General features: G+C 39.0%; 1 protein-coding gene across 3 annotated transcripts in view; it reads left to right on the forward strand.

Annotated features, from left to right (window-relative positions):
* The window catches only part of LOC127519146 (disintegrin and metalloproteinase domain-containing protein 23), a 65,384-nt gene extending 45,030 nt beyond the window's left edge, over positions 1-20,354 (forward strand). The window contains exons 21-26 of one of the 3 annotated variants that reach the window (XM_051906642.1): positions 1,103-1,208; positions 2,349-2,468; positions 2,678-2,846; positions 2,962-3,073; positions 4,309-4,399; positions 18,074-18,349. In XM_051906642.1, the coding sequence (XP_051762602.1) occupies positions 1,103-1,208; positions 2,349-2,468; positions 2,678-2,846; positions 2,962-3,073; positions 4,309-4,399; positions 18,074-18,119 (644 nt within the window). In that variant the 3' untranslated portion in view covers positions 18,120-18,349. Of the gene's footprint in view, positions 1-1,102; positions 1,209-2,348; positions 2,469-2,677; positions 2,847-2,961; positions 3,074-4,308; positions 4,404-18,073 lie in introns of those variants that run through there. The other 2 variants (XM_051906641.1, XM_051906643.1) reach the window with 2 other exon arrangements.
* Positions 20,355-21,613: the final 1,259 nt, after the last annotated feature.

Below are 21,613 nucleotides of genomic sequence, written 5' to 3' on the forward strand. Positions count from 1 at the left end.
GTTTTAGAGATGTGGATACTATACGTTTTTTCTAGTGCCAAATTTGACCAGGTATTTAGATTTTCTGTTTTATGGTGTTAGTGTACCCTAAGCTAGCCTGCAATATCTAGCCTACAATGTTTCCGCAGGTCTTAAAAAGTCTTCTATTTGTTGTATCAAATTTAAGACCATAAAAAGTCTTAAACGGTGCAAGAAAGTCTTATTTATCATTTCAAGAGGGGACAGAAATACAAGAATTGCGATATAGCTTTATGATTAAACTTCAAAAGACTAGAACTGAGAACTGTAAGTCATGCTTTTTATGGTTATATTAGATTATGGTAGTATAGAGGGTGTTTTACTAGTGAGTTTTTGAGGGTTCACCTATAGACATATATATTGTACCTTGACAACTCAGTATTAAGATAGAACACTTGGTGGCCTGGGATGGAGTAAAATTCCCTGCCTGAATTATCTCAGTCCGCCACTGTCCTCACCCAAGCACAAAACAAAAGGTGTCAAAAACCTGGGACACGGAGGCACACATTTCCTGAAATGCTTGCTTGAGCTTTCCATTCCATTTCCATGCAGTTACAAACAATTGGGTCCTGAAGACAAAAAAAGATGATGATGTGTATTACAGCTGTCCTCTTATACTCACGGCTGCTCCACTAGTGACGTCACGGACTGTCGTTGTCCAATGAAAATGGTGTGTTTGTCACACATGCTTCAGACACCGGTCATGCTGATGCCGTCCCCATAGCGTCAATCCAAGATGCAGTATTGAAGTTTCACTTCGAAAGGGAACTACTTGCTCTACAAACCAGTGCGTTTATGAATAAAATAAAATAATATGATAACAAATACTACTTCGCAATATCATACTGGGCTGTTTATGTACAGCTAAAATAACTGTAAGCGGATGACACCGGAAGCCTCGACACAATCAAGTTACAAATGGCCACGCTGGTCTTACGTTAAAAATAAGTTGAATACTGTAGAGTAGATCTACATACAGACAACTACTATTAGTCAAACTAGTTTATATATCCTGAATTTTATTTTATTTTATTATACCCTTTGTTTCTCTCCTTTCACTCTTTTTCTTTCTGTTTTCATACAGAAGCTGCAAGTTCTGAGAAGTTCTGTTATGAGAAGTTGAACACAGAGGGCTCAGAGAAGGGCAACTGTGGTCAAGATGGGGAGAAATGGATCCAGTGCAGTAAGCAGTGAGTTCTAAACCATGCAAAACTTGCCACTGCAATATAGAGCATTCTGGGTGGTTGCTTACTGGCCCAAGACTAAAGATCCCACCTCTCTCTGTGATGTTCTGGTCTAGATATGGCTTGGGTTCCAACTGTGAGCATGCTGATATCAGGAGCACCTAGCAATTAGTTAACCTATAATTTTTTACACAGATATAAGCAGATTTATTTCTCTGTTAAAAACTAGGACAGTCTCAGAAGAATAAAATCATTACAATTGATCTACAGCTTTAGACAGTCTTTAGTAAGCAGAATGAAGAATGATCAAATGTATGTGTTGAAATGATTGTGTTAAATACATTTACTTCATATTTAAGGTTGACATTCCTACTTTGAAACATCTTTATTTATTTATTTTTATTTACATTACCCCCAAAATGTTACTTACACAACTTTTGAACAGTAACGTACTATAATCGTTTTAGTAGTAATAGTAATTTTAGTAATTCAGTTGTCTGTCTACTGCAGTACATATATGTATTTCAAATATACTAGTTAATACACGACACAGTTCCTAAAATCATAATGTAAGAAATACAGACCACCCAGTGGACAGGAAAGAATAAATCAGAGAGAGGGAAACTACACTCTAAGAAAAGTCAATAAAAAATTTGGGCACAGTGTAATATGAATAAACTGTTAATATGAAGGAATTTTCCAAATTAATATTTTGAAATACGCATTGCATTAAAGAAAATGTCTATAAACTTAAAGGACAATGTTCTGTTAATGTCAAAACATTACCAGTACCATTTCATTTTTCGCAGACCCTCTAGCACCCTCTTGTGGCCCCCAGACATCTGTTTGAAACACATTATAATTCTTAAAACAACCTGCTCCTATTTTTCATACACATATTTACACACATTAAATCAAGACACAACATGAAGATCATTCAGCTTCAGTTCTGTGAGTTTATTATGGCATTGAGTATTAATGTGCTTTGTAAACTTGTAAACTTTTATAAACTTTGCAAACTTTTAAACTCATTGTTTTACAATGTAAAAAAAAAAAAACTTTCTGATTTTCAGCAGAAGCATGTGCTATTGATGTGAATTTGAGTATTTGAGTACAGTAGTGTCACTGTGATCTCTATATTTGCAGTGATGTGTTTTGCGGGTATCTGTTGTGCACTAACACTGGCCGAATCCCACGGATTGGAATTATGAAAGGAGAAGTCACTCCCACAAACTTCAACCATCAGGGCAGACTGATCGACTGCAGGTGAGAAGCACAGAGGCAAATGTATGGTCAATAAGTTTTGATCGTGTATGTTAATCAGCATCTATTTCAGTATCAACCAATTGCAATGCATTATTACTGACATTATTACTTGCAATACTATTACTGCATAATACATTATTACTGAGATTATGCTGCCAATATCAGAATGCTCTGACCTGAACACACACACACACACACTGTGTTCTCAGCGGTGGTCACGTCTTGCTGGATGATCAGACTGATCATGGTTATGTGGAGGATGGAACTCCATGTGGTCCGTCAATGATGTGTCTGGACAGGAAGTGTCTCCCTATTCAGTATCTGAACCTGAGCTCCTGTCCCACCGGACCCAACGGACACATCTGTTCCAGTCATGGGGTGAGAACATTCCTGACTACACACACTAAATACATGCCATGTTGAGGTGTACTTAGACATAATTAATGTGATTTGTTTTTTTATGCATTGTTTTGGTTATTTTAAATGTAAACAGGTGTGCAATAATGAGGCGACATGTACATGTGACACAACGTGGGCGGGGACAGACTGTAGCATGCCTGACCCTCCAAAAGAACCGGCCCCTTCTGAAGATGAGGAACCCAAGGGTTTGTTGCTTTGCTCTTACACAAACACATAGGAATTCATTTGGAAAAAATCCTACTGACCCCAAACTTTTGAACAGTAATCGTTTTTTTTAGTAGTAATTGTAATTTTAGTTACTTAGTTGTCTATCCACTTCAGTGCATATATGTATTTCAAATATACTAGTTAATACATGACACAGTTCCTAAAATCATAATGTAAGAAATACAGACAAGCACCACCCAGTGGACAGGAAAGAATAAATCAGAGAGAGGGAAACTACACTCTAAGAAAAGCCATGAAAAATTTGGGCACAGTGTAATATGAATAAACTGTTAATATGAAGGAATTTTCCAAATTAATATTTTGAATTACACATTGCATTAAAGAAAATGTCTATAAACTTAAAGGATAATATTCTGGCAGTGCCAAAAATATTACCAGTACCTTTGCTGTTTTTCTTCATTTTTTTCTTACAGTGAGGCAGGGCCATTACAGGCAAACATAGGTATACTGTACTACCGTTCAAAGATTTCAGGACATTAAGATTTTTTTTTTTTTTTTTTTTAATAAATTAACACTTTTATTCAGCAAGGATGCATTAAATCGATCAAAAGTGACAGTAAAGCCATTTATAATGTTACAAAGATTTATATTTCAAATAAATTAAATTTCTATTCATTAAAGAATCCTGAAAAAAATGTATCACGGTTCCACAGAAATATGAAGCAAAAAACTGTTTTCAACACTGATAAAAGGAAATGTTACAACAAAAAAAAAATCAGCTTTGCCATCACAAGAATAAATGACATTTAAAATTATATTCAAATAGAAAATAATTTTTTTAAATTGTAATATTATTTCACAATATTACTGTTTTTACTGTATTTTTGATCAAATAAATGCAGACTTGGTGAGCAGAAGAGACTTCTTTTAAAAACATTTAAAATCTTCCCGACCCCAAACTTTTGAACAATGATCAACATGGAATAAACAAGCATAAACAGGAAGTCCAAAAGGTAAAACAGTAAGTAGCCACCTAATTAGGTAGTTAGGTGAGGAAAAAAAAACACAGTTTGATCCTTTGTCATTACATGCAGTGTTATTAGGTCTGACCAGAAGAATTGAAATAACAAACATCAAGCATAGCATAAAAATGCTGTATCTTTTGAAAACACCATCTGTTTTGCTGGAGCAGATATTTTGAGTTCTAGCGAATCAAAGCTCATGTCCCGTCTAACCACACTTGCCCAAACAGGTCCTAGCGCCACAAATCTCATCATAGGGTCCATCGCAGGGGCCATCCTGGTGGCGGCTATAGTCCTGGGTGGGACGGGCTGGGGGTTTAAGTAAGCACCAGTCTGCATGTCTCTTCGCTCTAGGCAACACTATACCTGCAGCTTACACTTACACACATGGTTTGGCTTTCTGCTGCAGACACTGTACCAGGAGAGAAACGCTCTGCAGATGCAACTGACTGAGTGCCAGAGCAAATAATGCAGAACTCTGAGCATTAAAACCTGGTTTCAATTTCACTGCAGCAGAAACTCAAACCAGCTTGTAGAGCCCAGCTGAAATCCTGACCTGCATGTTAAAATGACACACAACTTCAGTTGTCATTCACCATCCACGAGCCTCACGAACTGGCGTTCGCAGCACAAGCTAGGGAGGCTGAATCTACATGCTGCAGAAAATCTCTTGATTGATGTGGGGAATAGATAGATTAGAATCAGCTGAAACTAACAGCTTTAAAACTTTCAGACAATAATTTAGTGAATTGTAATAGATGTTCAATGCAATTAAACGTACAATTAAATTCAGCTACAGTATTGTACTGCTGAAATCTTTTACAACCAGTCTTGCACAACCAGTCATACAACACATACCACATTAGCAACTGTGTCTACAGTGCTCTATGCATAACCCGTCCGCCATATTGAAACAGTCAAAGCCGGTCCATGAGCACTTGAGAGCAAGTTGATTGTGAGTCTGCAACCTAGTTATTCACATTCATCAGTATCTTAACCGCAATAGTCTTTAGCAAATGATTTTCACAGGATTTAGTGTATCATTCATAGGGCTGGGTATCGTTCAGAAATTTTCGATACTGATACCTAAACGATACCTTTTTCGATACCTCACAAAAACTGTTTACATGTTTACACGTATGAAATCCGTTTTAACATGATGACATAACACATTACCTCAGAAAAACTTTGGTTTTATTTTTTCAGTTTTTCCCTTTTTTTCAACATACTCAAACTCATCTCCTTAGTCAGTGCACAAACAATAAACAAAAGCACAGAGGAGCAAAATGTAACTAACACCATACACATCAGTGCAAATAGATTTAACAAAGTTTTAGTGCAAAATTAACAGTTTTGAGAGGCTCACTGCTGCATATGTAGGCTTTTTAAAACACTCAGCAGTTCTTCTTCAAAAAAATCAGCATGTCTGCTTTTTTGGGAGACAGACAAGCCTGCTCCTGACTGATAATGTCCCCAGCAGTAGAAAATGTACGCTTTGACGGTGTGGAGGATGCTTGCACACAGAGATACCTTGTTGCCAAATCAGAAAGCAATGGCACAGTGTGCTTCATGTCCCACCACCAGGTTACTGGACTCACTGAGGACAGCGTAGATGGAAGTGATTGTAGTGATTTATCTCTGCCTGAATCTTCTCGGTAGTGCTGCTGACAGTGGTCTCTGTTCTTACTTCAATTGCCATGTCCTCCACAGCAAACAACTCCTCAAGGGCAGAGAGCTTTGGCTTCTTCTGTGAACAAATGAGTAAAGAAATATAAAACACTATCGAGGTAAATGCAAACAAGGTAATTTTCTTCTGAAAATTAAATGGGGAAAAATAGGATGTCTTTATATTTTCTTACCAGTGTTGGTACTGCAGATGCTTCTTCATCAGATGAGCTGTCAGCTTGGTCACCTGCTCTCTCTTTCTCTCTCTGTTCCTTCTCCTGGGCCTGAGTCTGTATTTAATAGAATATGAGGGCCATATATATTGATCTACAATTGAAGAGAAGTAGAAGATTACCAATAAGATTCAACACCTGTTCTTATGAGGTATTTCTGATCAGCTCCTCCTCCACTCTGGTCCACACTTCATCTGACACTTTTGACTTGAATCTGGGATCCAAGGCTCTGCCCTCCTCCAAGAACTGTCTGATGCTGTCAACCTGCAAGGCAAAAACATAGTACGAGTCCCTGAATTCATTAATCCTAATGAAAACAAGTGAGACATCAAAAAAATGGGATTACACTACACACCTGGTATCTTTTTGAGAGGTCATTCCAGATAGTGTTCTTGATGGTCTTTGTGAAGGAGGAGTCCACATCATTAACTGTGAAGTGGTGATGGAGTTTATCCAAGATTGGCAGAATCTGACCCAGCGTTGGGCTTCTTTCGGCAGAGATGCAGAGAGTTGAAGTGTAAAGTATCTTTAACACTTTTACAAACTCTTCTGCTTTTCTGAAGTCATCATCAGAAACTCTCTGTAGTCTGAAAAATATAATCAGTTTCATTAGCTGGACTATAATTTTATGAGCATGATTCACACTGAAAATGGTATAAGCTAATGACAAAGTTCTTTACCTGTCCTTCTCCATTGATTTCTTAAGTCGAGGGTCCATGGAGGCGGCCTGGATGGCAGAGAACTGCTCCAGGAATCGCTCCACCATCAGGAACAGGCTATTCCATCTTGTCCTCACATCCAGGATGACAGCATGTTCTGCAAAGCCTAGAGAGAGAGAGATGGCCAGAGTTTTGCACTAAGGTTGATCTATTTTGATTTCTACTTACCAAGAAGACGCAGCTTCTCTTTAAGGACAGGTTTAGCCAGGCTGGACCTTTTCAGCCACACCACCATTGCTCTGATCCTTCCTGCCCACTGTGAGACTGACGGTATAGTGTAAAGCTTTTGAGCAGCAATATTGAGAGTGTGAGCAAAGCAGCACATTTTTTTAATACTCATCTTTTTTATTGCTACATCCATGTTTGCTGCATTTATCTACTGTGACTGCAACTACTCTGTCCTTTATTTTGAATTCATCAAGAATATCTCCTATCTCTTCTGCTACAATTTCCCCTGTCTGGGATGTGTATACTGCCCTTGTGTGTAGGACTTTCTCTTTCATGGAGCCCTCTCTCACATAGTGGACTGTCAGATAGTGGTCTTGTGCAATGCTGGTCCAGCCATCAGCAGTCACAGCCACATGCCTCACATCTTGTAACTCTTTCTTGATGTTTTCTTTTTCTACAGCATAAATATAAAAATAAAAACCAAGCTAACAGAAAAAATACAGCAATTAACATTATAAAAGATTTTTAACAACGCTTTAACAGATAACTAGTTTACTGTAAGTTTCACTTGATCAGTTACTGACAACCTTAAAGCATTTTAGCTAACTATTTATAGCCACACATCCAAACAATATCTAACGTTACGTAGGTCTCAGTTTATATGCCTTCACCTGCTATGGAAAATATATCTTCGCACTTATGAAGTCGTGATTACGAGCTCATTGCAAGGGCATTCACGTCCAATTTTTTAACTAGGAAACTAGTAACTAGTGAACCCCTTAGGTATCGAAATTTGGTACCGAACGACAAGACATGTTTCGATACTCGGTAGTACCGAGGCATTTCAGTCGGTACCTAAAAAGTATCGAACTCGGTACCCAGCCCTAATCATTCATATTAAAATTCTGCATATGGTAAATAAAAAGCAATATTGGCTGGAGCTCTTATAAATATTATTGATCATCAGAAAACCCTACAGCCAAATTGCTCTAAGCTTCTAATAAAAGCAGAGAATGCCTCAGGTTACGTATGTAACCCGGTTCCCTGAGAAAGGAACGAGATGCCAAGTCATGGCTTGACGCTATTGGAACTCTTTGTGTGAGCCGGTGTCTGTAGCACGTGTTTACACGCCAACTGAGAATTGGCTGAACGTGATGACGTAGCGATGCAGTGTACTATGTCATTGAAACCATAAATAGATGCCATACCAGCGTGTCGCCAGATTCTTCTGTCTGAAGCAGGCAGAGCAGGGCCATGGCAGACCAAAGTGGCATCTTGTTCTACTCTCAGGGAACTGGTTTACAAACATATCCTGAAACGTTCCCTTTCAAGTGGAACTCAAAACCGCATCATAGCTTGACGCTATGGGAACTTTAATACCAATGTCGCCATACCACTGGACAATGCCTGCCCCACAAGGCTGGGTTTCTGCACAGATAGCTGTGAGCATGGGCTAATTCCGGATCAACCTTGAAGGACCTGGGATCCTGGGCTTGAATCCGAATCCAGACTATAAAACTCGATGAATGTATGTGAAGAGGACCATCCTGGCGCTCGTAGACATATTAAAGTTAAAGCTCCAATCTCCTCCTGAAAATCCCAAAAAATGTCTGTTGGTGCCTCAGTGACTACTTTGCTCAGAGAAGCTGTCAATCATGATGTCACACTCCAGTTTTTATAGCTTCAAATAACTAACTAAAACCAAACTTATTTAAGAAAAAAAAAACGAACACTTGAACTTACATCAGCATGATAAACAACTACCAAAAATGATCTTTGGAAAAAAAAATTATTTGAAGTGTAATTTTATTGTTTAGTTTGTCTCTCATCCCATAAGATTGCAGAGAGAGGGTGGGGTTTATGACCTATACTGGGTCCAGCCACCTGGGGGCGATCAAAACATTTTGGCTTCACATTTCAGGACTTGTGTGGCACACTTGCTGCCGCAGCACAAACATCTTACAAGGGTGCACTACTTCCCTAGCCCCTAGAGGCGAAGCTATTCCATGCACCTTATAGAAGAGGGAAATAACGTCAGTGATCCAATGTGAAATGCGCTGCTTGGTGACCAAATTCCCTCTATTGTGGCCTCCAAAGCAGACTAGGAACTGAGAGAACTTACACCACTGGCCTGAGTGTTGATGTAGATCCTCAAAGCACAGACCGGATATAACAAATGCAGACTTTCTTGCTCTTGCATCTCATGAGGCAGAGGGAAGAGAGCCTGAAAAACCAATGGCTGATCAGCCATAGATGGAACTTTTGGAATATAGTCTGGGGTGCAGTATAATTTTGACATCACCTGGAACAATGTCTAGACATGAGGAGGCCTTTAGCGAAGTCAGTGCTAATAAGAGAGACACCTTAAGGGTCAGCATTTTTTTCTGAAACTGATTCTAATGGCTCATATAAAGCTTCTGCTAACACTCCCAGGACCAATGCTATGTCCCAGGATGAAACTTGTGACCGGCAGATAGGCCTCAGCCATCTAGAACCATGCAAGAACCGAGGCACCAGAGGATGTCTCCCAACAGAAACCCCCTCTAAAGGTATGTGGCTAGCTGAGACGTTGGCCACATATACCTTTAGTGTAGATGTGGTCAAACCTGTTGACAAACATTCTTGAAGGAACTCTAGCACTGAACTGACCAGGCAGTTGACTGGGTCCAAGTAGTGCTGCTCGCACCATGATATGAAAAGTCGCCATTTCAGAGCATAACGCTTCCTGGTGAATGGGGCTCTGGAACTTAAAATTGTCTCAACAACCTCAGTTGAGAGACCAGAATCTATGAGCTGGGACCCTTCAGGGGCCAGATCCAAAGTTTTTAGATCCCTGGCCTGGAGTGGTTGATTGTCCCATGCACTTGAGATATAAGATCTTTCCAAACTGGAATGTCCCATGTAATGCCGTCCAAAACGGAGCCACTAAGAGAACGTGGACTTCCCTGATTTCTAGGCAATTTATGTACCAATGAAGATGAAGGCCCCCCAAAGCCCACTGGCTGGGTGACCATTGAGAACCGCACCCCATCCTGTGAGAGAGGCTTCTGTTGTTCAAGTCTGGTGACTGCAACACTCCCAAAGAGCCTGGCTCTTGTTCAGGAACCGTGACTTCTTCCAGAGTCAAAGAGCACATAGCCCATGGCACATGGCACGTGACCCTTGCAACCCTGAAGGGATGGTTCAGAGGATGAAATCCTCTGCTTTTGAGCCAGAACTGAAATGGTCTCATGTGCAGTAGGCCTAGTGGAATGATGTTGGCCGCTGCCACCATTACCCCTTTTCCACCAGCACGAACCGGGTGCTAATTCAGAGCTAGTGCTATTGCCAGTTCACAGTTGGTTCAACTGTAGAGCCTTCTAAGATCCGTTTTGCCTTTCCACGGGCTAGAGAGCCAGCACAGAGCCAGGTCTTACGTCACTGTATACGTCCTATCTTTCACAGCAACGCTAGTGTGGCAGCACCAAACACAAACACACCAAGCTTGTTCGTCTTGCATCAGTGATCGGTGCATGACATCAAAGCACCACAAGAGCGATCCAAAAGTACAAGGAGTCGTGTGTTCTACAAACGCTCCCGCTGTCCGATGTCAGACGCTGATCGGTCCGCGCAGCTCCGATGCATCTCGAACAAGCCTTCCATCAACAATGGCGGACGTTTCGTTACTGTTGATGCTCATGGCTTTGTGAACCTACATCGGCATCCAAACACGGCTCGCCGTAATTTGTATAGACAGAGATTACAATCGAGCTGCTATTAGCTTGATTAGCTGCTATTTCAAAAATGGTGGTCAAAGTTTCTTGTTGGTCATGGTATCCCCGCCCCCGGTTGTTACTTCTAGACCAGCAATGTTTTGGTGCTACTTACGAACCACTTTTCCTGGTTCAGAGCTGGTGCTTTGGGTGTCGAAAGACAAAGGACTGATTTGAAATTAGGCTCTGGCTCCGAACCAGCACTCAAACTGCCTTGGTGGAAAAGGGGTACATGAGACCTAACAGGTTCTGAACTTGAAAAACTGAGAGCTCCTGACCTAGCTTGATATCTTTCATAGCATTTAGAAACTATTCTACACGTGCAGGAAACAGACATGCCTGTATCATGTTCAAGTCCCAAACCACCCCAAGGAAAGTGGTTCTCTGAGCTGGAGAAAGCACACTTTTCTTGGCGTTCAATCTCAACCCCAACTTTTTCATGTGGGTGAGCACAACATCTTGATGTTGCGATTGAGCCAGAATCAGCCAATCGTCTATGTAGTTTAGCACACGGATGCCCTGGAGTCTCAAAGGAGCCAGAGCACCATCCATGCACTTGGTGAATGTGTGAGGGATAGAGCTAGGCTGAAGGGAAGAACTGGTATGCTTCAACCCCGAAAGCGAACCTGAGAAACTTCCTGTGTTCTGGCAGAATCTTGATGTGAAAATAGGCATCCTTTAGATTTATTGTCACACACTAGTCCTCAAACTGGATTTGCAACACAACTAACTTTAGGGTAAGCATCTTGAACTTGTATGTCCGAAGAGTACGGTTCAGGCCCCTCAGATCTAGAATTGGATGCAACCAGTTCTTTTTGGGCACAATAAGGTATCGGCTGTAGAACCCTAAGTCCCTCTCTGGGAGGGAGACACTTCCCATGGCCCCTTTTGTCAAGAGAAACTGTAGTTCTTGTTTGAAGAAAACTTTTTCTGACTTCTGACGTACCAATTTAGCTACTGCGTCATTGAATCAAGGTGGGCGGAAGGCAAACCGAATCCTGTATACTTTCCTTACGATATTCAGCATAATAGTTTAATAGTTATATTTTAAATGTATATAATAGTTATAATTTAATAGTTAATAGTTTAAATTTATATTAAATGCAATTAGCTTAACTTTAGAGTGCTTTTTGACCCACTTAAGTACATCTTAATATGTGATTTCATAATTATTGTCTTTGAAATATGGTTAGTGTACTGCTGAATGTACTGACAAGCATTTATGATAAACTATGTTTATGTACTTTATGTACTTAATGTACTTTAATGTCATTTCTATTAAAACTTGAATGTCATGTTTTTAAATATATTTGTAAATACACATTTGTAATAATTAGTAAATTTAAAATTAACTTTAAATGTAATATTGAATAACACACTACAGTTACAATCATGTACTTTACATGTGCTTTAGTATGTTAGTAAACATCAAAATGAGTGTACTTCTTTAAAGCATGACAAAAGTTTATTAAAACATGATTAAAATTACTTTACATACTTTAATGTAAAATTTTTCCTATTACAAAGAGCACTTTTTAAAAGTGTACTAAAGTTTGTTAAAAGCGGTCATGAAAGTATACTCTTTTTAAGTACACTTAAGTGACTTTTATGTCAGAAAATTTGAAGATCACTACAAGTGTACATTTAATACAATCAAGCGCACTTATTTTTCAGGGAATGTGGTATTTTTGAAAATTCATTGGTTTTTAATGTGACTGATGAGTACTGTCTGAAATGTTGATGTTCCAAGATGGCGGACACGTTGGCGTATCTGGAGCAGTCTAATGTGGTATCTAGGATAGATATCTATGCATACAAAGTTTCTACAATGAGCTTCATATTCACAATCAATTTTAAAGAGCTATTTCACCCAAAAATGAAAATCCTGTCATCATTTACTCACCCTTTTGTCGTTCCAAATGTATGACTTTCTTTCATCCATGGAATAAGAGGAAATGTTTAGCAGAATGCCCAGAGTGCTCTTTATAGTGATTTGATTAGATTACGATCCTTTACCTTATGATTGAGATGCATCATGAAATTTGAAATTGAGTCACATTTCAATCAGATTGGATTCAGTTAGCTATCAGCCGTAATGTAAAAGTAACTGGTGAGACAATTTGCACTATACGTACAAAAATTATACATCAGACTCGACATTAATGTCTCAAAAATTGAATTTTGGATCATTTGTGCTTGACAGACAAAAAGAAATTCATCCAGGTTTGGAGGGTTAGTAAATGATGACCGACTTTTCATTTTTGAGTGCACTGTTCCTTGAAATGATGAAGTGTGTTGGTAAGCAATGGAGGAGTGTGGCGAGACATCATGATAACAATCTTTCAGCACTCACTCTAACTTACACTCTTTTTCAGTCTTGTGTAAACTCAAGAGGAAAGCAGGGTATCAGCCTTTGTGACATGACATGTGCTGTTCACTTCCTGTCTCCTTGTGGAGCTGCTGGCTGGCAAATCCACCTGGTACAGACAGCTCTCACTGGCACTGGTCTGCATGACCACGTCCAGAAATGCTGGCATTTCACTCTCGCACACAATTACACCATTTGCATGGGGCTGTCCAGGAAATGCATATTTTTGGAGGGGCGTTCACACTGACAGTGACTCATTACGTTCGCTGGAGGTTGGCAAGTAATGGTACTGCTAGTAGATGTTTCTGCTCGACTGCGGTGTGCGTCAACTGTAGGTGGATCATGTTAGATTTACTCCTTTTGATAGTAGGGTCAATGACATGACACTCATTTTTTTAATGATTTTTTCTGATATCAGAGAACCCCTGCAGACCGTCATGACTGTGTGTCAATGAATATGTTTACATGTGCACCAAAAATGAGATTATTTCCAATAATCACAGTAATTACTTAATCACAGTAAGTTTACATGATAATTATTTACAAACCCCAATGCACAGCATAAATGGTGAACTTACAGTCACTGGCCTCTGTTGTAATCTACTTACGTAAAATGCAAAACACATTTATTTTTAGACACGATATGTGAACGGCCCCTTATTGAATTGTTTTTTTTTTTGTGATGCACCTAAAATTTCATCGATGTTTTCGACCATCAATATACTGCATTATATTCATGTCACACAACATGTTTGTCACAAACACATGCGCAATTTGATTGGAGTGGAATATAGGCCTATGCCATTATAGTGTTTTACATACCTGTTTATTGCAATTAAAACTGGCATATGCCACGTATTTACTATGATTATGGTTGCTGGGATTATGAGCTTAATCACATCAATTTGATCAAAGTATTCTGTTTACACAAGGTAAAGTTTAATCGCAGTATTTCCTAAATCTCATTATAATCCCATTATGAGGGTGCATATGAACGTAGCCAATGTCATTAAATCTAGTAAAATATCAGATAATTTGACGAATAATTTGGTTAGCTAATGTTGTAAAATGACATGTGGTGTGATGAAAAATGTGACTAAATGGTATTTATTATACTTTTTAACTATATATATATATATATATATATATATATATATATATATACAGGTGCTGGTCATATAATTAGAATATCGTGAAAAAGTTCATTTTTTTATTGTAAATTATTTTAAAAAATGAAACTTTCATATATTCTAGATTCCCTACATGTAAAGTAAAACATTTCAAAAGTTTATTTTTTTTTAAATTTGTTGATTAGAGCGTACAGCTAATGAAAGTCCAAAATCCAGTATCTCAAAATATTAGAATATTTACATTTGAGTTTCATTAAATGACCATCCCTACAGTATAAATTCCCGGGTATCTTTTGTTCTTTGAAACCACACTAATGGGGAAGACTGCTGACTTGGCAATGGTCCAGGAGACAATCATTGACACCCTCCACAAAGAGAGTAAGTCACAGAAGGTCATTACTGAATGGGGTGGCTGTTTACGGAGTGATGTATCAAAGCATATTAAATGCAAAGTTGACTGGAAGGAAGAAATTGGGTAGGCAAAGGTGCACAAGCAACAGGGATGACCGCAAGCTTGAGAATACTGTCAAGTAAAGCCGATTCAAACACTTGGGAGAGCTTCACAATGAGTAGAATGAAGCCGGAGTCAGCGCATCAAGAGTCACCACACTCAGACATCTTCAGGAAAAGGACTACCAAGCCACTTCTGAACCAGAGACAACGTCAGAAGCATCTTACCTGGGCTAAGGAGAAAAAGAACTGGACAGTGAACAGTGGTCGAAAGTCCTCTTTTCAGATAAAAGTAAATTTTGCATTTCATGTTGAAATCATGGTCCCAGAGTCTGAAGGAAGACTGGAGAGGCACAGAATCAAAGCTGCTTGAAGTCTAGTGTGAAGTTTCTGAAGTCAGTAATGATTTGGGGGGGCCGTGACGTCTGCTGGTGTTGGTCCATTGTGTTTTATCAAGTGCAAAGTCAATGCAGCCATCTTCCAGGAGATTTTGGAGCACTTTATGCTTCCATCTGCTGACAAGCTTTATGGAGATGCTGATTTCCTTTTCCAGCAGGACTTTAGCACCTGCCCACAGTGCAAAAACCACTTCCAAGTGGTTTGCTGACCATGATATTACTGTGCTTTATTGGCCAGCCAATATGCCTGACCTGAATCTATGGGATATTTTCAAGAGAAAGATGAGAAACAGTCGATCCAACAATATACAGATGATCTGAAGGCTCAATAGTGCCTCAGCAGTGCCACAGGCTGATCACTTCCATGCCACACTTCACTGATGCAGTAATTTGTGCTAGGAGCAAGTCATTTGCTGTAATATGTCCTGCCGATCAAGTATTGAGTGCACAAAAGAACATACTTTAAAGAACTTGAACTTTTCTGTTTTGCAAATCCATTTTTTGATTGATCTTAGGAAATATTCTAATATTTTGAAATACTGGATTATGGACTTTCATGAGCTGTACGCTCTAATCATCAAAATTAAAAAAAAAAAAAAACCTTTTGAAATGTTTTACTTTACATGTAGGGAATCTAGAATATATGAAAGTTTCATTTTTAAAAATAATTTATAATAAAAAAATGAACTTTTTGATGAAATTCTAATTATATGACCAGCACCTGTGTGTGTATATATATATATATATATATATATATATTTTTTTTTTTTTTTTTTAAATGACAAAGAATGATTATTGCAATGTGTGCTCTCACATGTATTCAAATGCAAGGAAATATTTTAGCACTTTGGTAACACTATACCAGTGGTTCCCAAACTTTTTAGAGTGGTGTACCCCCTAAGGCATTTACCATCCTTCTGCATACCCCCTCTCTTCCACTTAGACTGCACCTTTTCCATTAAAGGCCAGAACACACCAAGCCAACGGTCGGCCGTCGGGCAGTTTTTGTTCGTCGGCCGACTAAGTTTTCTCAGTGTGTTCTGCACCGTCGGCTGAAGTTGGTCCTCGTCGGCTTTTTTTCGGCCGATTCGAAATGTTGAATCGGCGTCGGAGCTCGTCGGTCCGTCGGGCCATCTGATCATTCTGATTAGTCGTTCAGCTACTGCCACCTGCTGGTACGGAAATGCATTTCATCTTGCGCAGGCGCAGAATGACGTGCTACTTGGCCGTCGGGTGTCGAGCGTCGGTTTGGTGTGTCAGGGCAACTTTGGACACAGACACTGCCGACATGAGCCAACCCCGCAGTCTGCTTTCGTCACCACTAGTTCGTCGGCGTCGGCTTGGTGTGTTCCGGCCTTAAGAGACAATATTTGCCCCCTAAAATGACTTTCCAGTGCATTTATTTTATCCTTATAAATACCTTTACAACATTAATAATGTTTCAAATTTAAAAAAAAAAAAGTTCAGTAGAGAAATATGCAATGATGATAAAAAAGTGAAAAGTGATTCTTTTAAATACTAAAACCTTCAGTAGGTAGCAGTAAGTCACTGTCTTAATGTGTGAATCATCGAGTCATTCATTCATTCATTCAGTAACAAAGCGAGTGGCTGTATTTATGAATGAATCATTGAATCAATGACTTTCACGAACGATTCGTTCAAAGCCGCAGATTTGTTCACGAAACACCGCTGTGTGTTGTAGTTCAGCTGTGGCTTTCGTTGAAACTATTATTTTGTTGCAAAATAGAGCAAATACCGACAATACTGTGAAGAACATCAATTAATATTAACCTTTTGTTTGTAGAACTCTTGTATAAAATCAATGTCACAATTGCAATCGTGTGGATATTTGGATTTGCATTCTTGCTTGTATCAACATTAAAAACAAGAACTCGCAGAAGGTAGGCTATGTTTTGTATCAAGAGTTTGAATCTTAAATTGATCTCTATGCACCTTCTGTGCCAGGCTATTTGTTCTTCATGCTAGTGCTAAATCTACAAGTACATTGTCGAGAACGGCAGTAATGTAGCACGATTTGCTGAGACAGCAGACTCTGCACACAACCTATATGCACCCATATGCACACTGCTTATGTGGAAATGGATGCAGTCAGTTTTGACTGCAAAAAAATGTGGTATTTTGATCGGATGTTATGTATTTACGGCATTGTGCCTGTTAGAAATACATGTTCGGTTTTAATGTTATTTTAAAGTGGGGAAGAATTAAATGAACGGCAAAACTAAGCATTTTGTTTGCACTCTTTCACCTCACGTATCCCCAGGGGTACGCGTACCCCAGTTTGGGAACCACTGCACTGTACAATAAGGTCCCATTAATTAACATTATTGCATTAGCCAATATTAGCCAATATATTAATAATGAATAGTTAAAAAAAAATGTCATTGTTAGCTCATGTTAACTAATGTAGTTAAATAATGTTGACAAATAAAACCTTAATGTAAAGTCTCACCTTTACTTTTTACTGGATGGCTAGAACACATGACATTTTAGAGTAATTCAATTTAAAACTAAATAAAAAACGTATACAACAATGTATAAAGGTTTTATTACATAAAATGAACATAGATACAAAGTGTACATTTCTACTACATTTTTAAAAGTTTTTTTTTTCTTTTCTTTATATTGGACACACTTATGTCACATCATTGCTCATGTCACCTCAAACTGGTTGCTTGGTCCCTGCAATTTGCTGTCAGTGTAAACGCCTTTAAGACCTACACCCCTTCAGTAGATCACATATACACGGGTGTGGTCTGTTCTTCTTGAAGCAGTGCATTTCCACTGAAATACTCCATTTTCGCTCTTTATGTCCTTGTCTGCTGACGTAAGGCTTGTTCTCTGTAGCGCACATTGTTCTGCTTCAGTTCCACAATGTGTAAACTGTATACAATTCACTACATAAGCAACACATTTCAGTGACCATGTGCAGATGCATAAAACTGTATACACTTAAACTGTAGAATTTGGATCTTCTTATTTGGATGCTGTGGAGCTGAAACAGTTTTGGTTATGATACATTTCTATCTCAAAAACAGCAATGTTTTGTTTCCAAATAACTTTTTTCTTCTTTCCTCTTCTTCCAAACAACAAGAAACGTCAAACGGCGAGGATATGATCCAAGTGCTTCTGCCATCTAGTGGACAGAAGGAACTCTCCAATCTGCAGAGCTTCTGTATTCTGGCATTAGTTATACTTGAAAATATTATACATAATAGTGATGAATTCAACCAACACTACCTTAGTTGTGTAGCTCCACCCCCTTTTATATGCTCCACCCTTCTCTCTCAGAGCCAATTTATTGACATATCCCCCTCTGCCCCAACAGCCAGTCAGATCATTCTTACATTACAGAAGCATGATATAACAACAGCCTGGCCTTGGCACCTCTTTGAAGAGTTTGCATGGCTAATGCCCATATTCAGCATAACAACCTATGAAGAATATAATTGTTGTCAACACGATCTCAGACCCCCATCATTTCTTAATTGTTTATCTGACAGAAGAAATTGATAGCTGCATGGCTTAGCCTTAGAGGGACATGTTGAGTAGAATTATGGGATGGACTTGATTCTACATTTAAATGGCCAGAGAGGAATAGTTCATACAAGGTAAAAATTCTGTCATTATTTAGTCACCATCATGTTGTTCCAAAACTGTGCGACTTTCTTTCTGCAGTAGGGCATTAAAGAGGACGTCAAGCAGAATATATTGGCGACTCTTTGTATACTGTGAAAGTGAATGGCAATAAGCTCTAATAAGGTGAAAATAGCACAGTGAATGTGCCATAGTACAAGGCACAGCAGAACTACACATGAGTAACACAAACAAACCTTTATATTGAAGACACCAGAACGGAGGGTTTAAATACAAAGACCAAACGATGGAGCTAAACGAAACACAGGTGATCACAATGGGTTACACAGAAACAAATGGTCACACATTAGGAAACTAGGTCAAACTAAACAGGGACAAGGAACACTAAAACTAAACCAAAACTGAACATAAACATGACAAATCCATTCCCTTTTTTTAATTTAGTTCAATTGTGGCCAAGAAGGAACAAATTAAGTTGTGGGAGCAAATTTTGTGGCCACAATCTCTTGTTTCCACATGTCATGTGCAGGGCTCCATACAAAATAACTCAATTTTAGAAAAATCTTAAGGCTACATGATGACAGAATTTTCATTTTTTGTGCGAATTATGCCTTTAAGATGAATAACATAATTTATAACATAATTTTGCTCTTTCTAATTAATTATTTTTGTTGTTTTTTTTTTATGTTTGTTTATTGCGGAGCACGTTTGGTGCCCATTTTTAGGAATGTTCATGACTAAATTGTTACACTTTTTTTTAGTGAACATTAATATGTTAATATAAGTGAAAGTTGGTTTCATACTGTATAAATCCTGTTCATTTAATAGTGTGTGTATGTTGTAAGTTTTCTGTTATTTGTCAGTCTTTTGCTCTGGTATGGGGCTGTGCAGCTAAATATAAGTGAACACATCTATAGATGCTGCACATCACCATTCACTTTGAATGAGGAGGTGATTCTAAGCCAAAGATCTAGGGTAAAAATGTTAGGATGTAATACACAGCACTTTACAGTGATATTGTTTTCCCTGCTGGGGCGAGGTATTATTATGGTAACTGATCACCTGAAATACATGCAATAACCCTGATCAGTCCTTTAAATATACCTTGTTTCACCCGCTTAACGTAATTGCAATTGTATGCCCAATCTGTTGGTCAAGACATTATTCAGACCTTATTATATGGCCTTTCTCGTCCATCTCCCTCAGCTGTCAGTGCTGCTAACCCTACTGGAAATGATTGCTTTGCTGCATGAATTCTCTATAGTGGGCATATTACTCTGTAAGTATGAAGGACAAGTGCCCAACCCCATAGGAATATGTATATTATATACAGAGACTGTGCTGTGCTGTTTGTGCATGTCAGCTACAAAATTTTATTTACTGTACTATGCAAAAGAATTTGCTGCACAAAGTGAAGGGTTAAAACAGTAAAATACTACACTGAAGTATCACAGTTGACCCTGTTTTTTAGCCATGATATGATAGTTATGCTGAGCTTCACATATCAGGAAAAATAACATCTTTGTTGCTCATTATCCTTTAATGAAAAGGAATGAATGTATTTCCCTTTGTTAAATAAAAATAATTCCCAGGTTTTTCACATTTGAGGTTTCTGCCTTTCAGGTGTGATTTTGGACACTTGCCTTTTATATTTTCTCTGTTTTTCATCATCTCTGTTCATTAGCCTAAATGTCCCTCCATTTACCTGCTGCTGTTACTCTGAACTATAGAGAAAGTCATCAAAATAAACAATAAAATCAACAGTATTTTACACCTCTGCCTGTGGTTTCTCAGGTTTTATTTAATCTGGTGAGTTGTGAATAGTCCATCATTGGTTAATCATCTGGAGAGTGGAGTGCTCTTTTTTTGAGGATGTTTTATATTTTTGTACCCTGAGTTGTTATAACAGCAGTAAGGAGCTTGGGTGCGGACCTAGCATCGGCAACAAACACAACGCCTCCAATGCCTGGAACTGAACAGGGGGTTGGGAGGTAAACACATGGTTGCTTGTATGGTCCGGCCTTAGTGGGACTTAACCTTCTACTTTTTGTGCCCGAAACATCAGGGCTACTTAGGCTGCTGCTCAGGGTCCATCACTATCTTAGGACGGGGTCCCTGGCACCTTGGAAAGAGGTAGCTTAGAGCTACAGGAGCGGAGTTCTACCTCGGGTTCTGCCTTGGGCTGGGACTGAGCAGGCGTAGACACTGGCTTGGCATGCTGCTGAGTCGACGCTGGCCTGGGGTGACTGAAAGCTACAGTAGAACTAGCCCTCATGGGAAGGAAGTTGCGCATGGCTTGCGATGACATCTGGGCCATGGTAAAATGCTCAGCAAATCCATCCACCGCGGAACCGAACAGTCCCGGGGGAGAGACGGGTGAGTCAAGAAGGGTTGTCTTGTCAGTGTCCTTGATCTCCGTTAATTTTAACCAAAAGATGACACTCGAGGACCACCAAATTGTCAAAAGCTTGTCCGATTGTCTGGGCTGTAGACTTAGTGTTTTTTTTTTCTGTAATTTAATTCAAAAAGTAAAACTTAAATATATTCTAGATTTATTAGACATAAAGTAAAATATTTCCAGACTTTTTTGTTTCCATTTTGATGATTACAGCTTGCTGCTCATCAAAATAAAAAAATCAGTATCTCAAATTACTAGAATATTTAATTTCAAATTCTATTAAATTACCATTCTCAGGGTATAAATACTGGGTTTAGGTCAAGGTTAAGGTTAAGACGATCATCAAGACCCTCTACAATGAGGGTAAGCCACAGAGGGTCACTGCTGAAAGAGCTGGCTGTTCGCAGAGTGCTGTGCCAAAGCATATTCATGGAAAGTTGACTGGAAGGGAAAAGTGTGGTAGGAAAAGGTGTACAAGTGAATGGAATGACCGCAGGCTTGAGAAGATTGTCAGGCGAAGCCGATTTAAGAACTTAGGAGAGCTTCAAAAGGAGTGGACTGAAGCTGGAGTCAGTGCATCAAGAGCCACCACACACAGACGTCTTCAGGAAATGGGCTACAACTGTCACATTCCACGTA

Source organism: Ctenopharyngodon idella, chromosome 9, assembly GCF_019924925.1.
Source record: "Ctenopharyngodon idella isolate HZGC_01 chromosome 9, HZGC01, whole genome shotgun sequence".
Classification (NCBI taxonomy): Eukaryota; Metazoa; Chordata; class Actinopteri; order Cypriniformes; family Xenocyprididae; genus Ctenopharyngodon; species Ctenopharyngodon idella.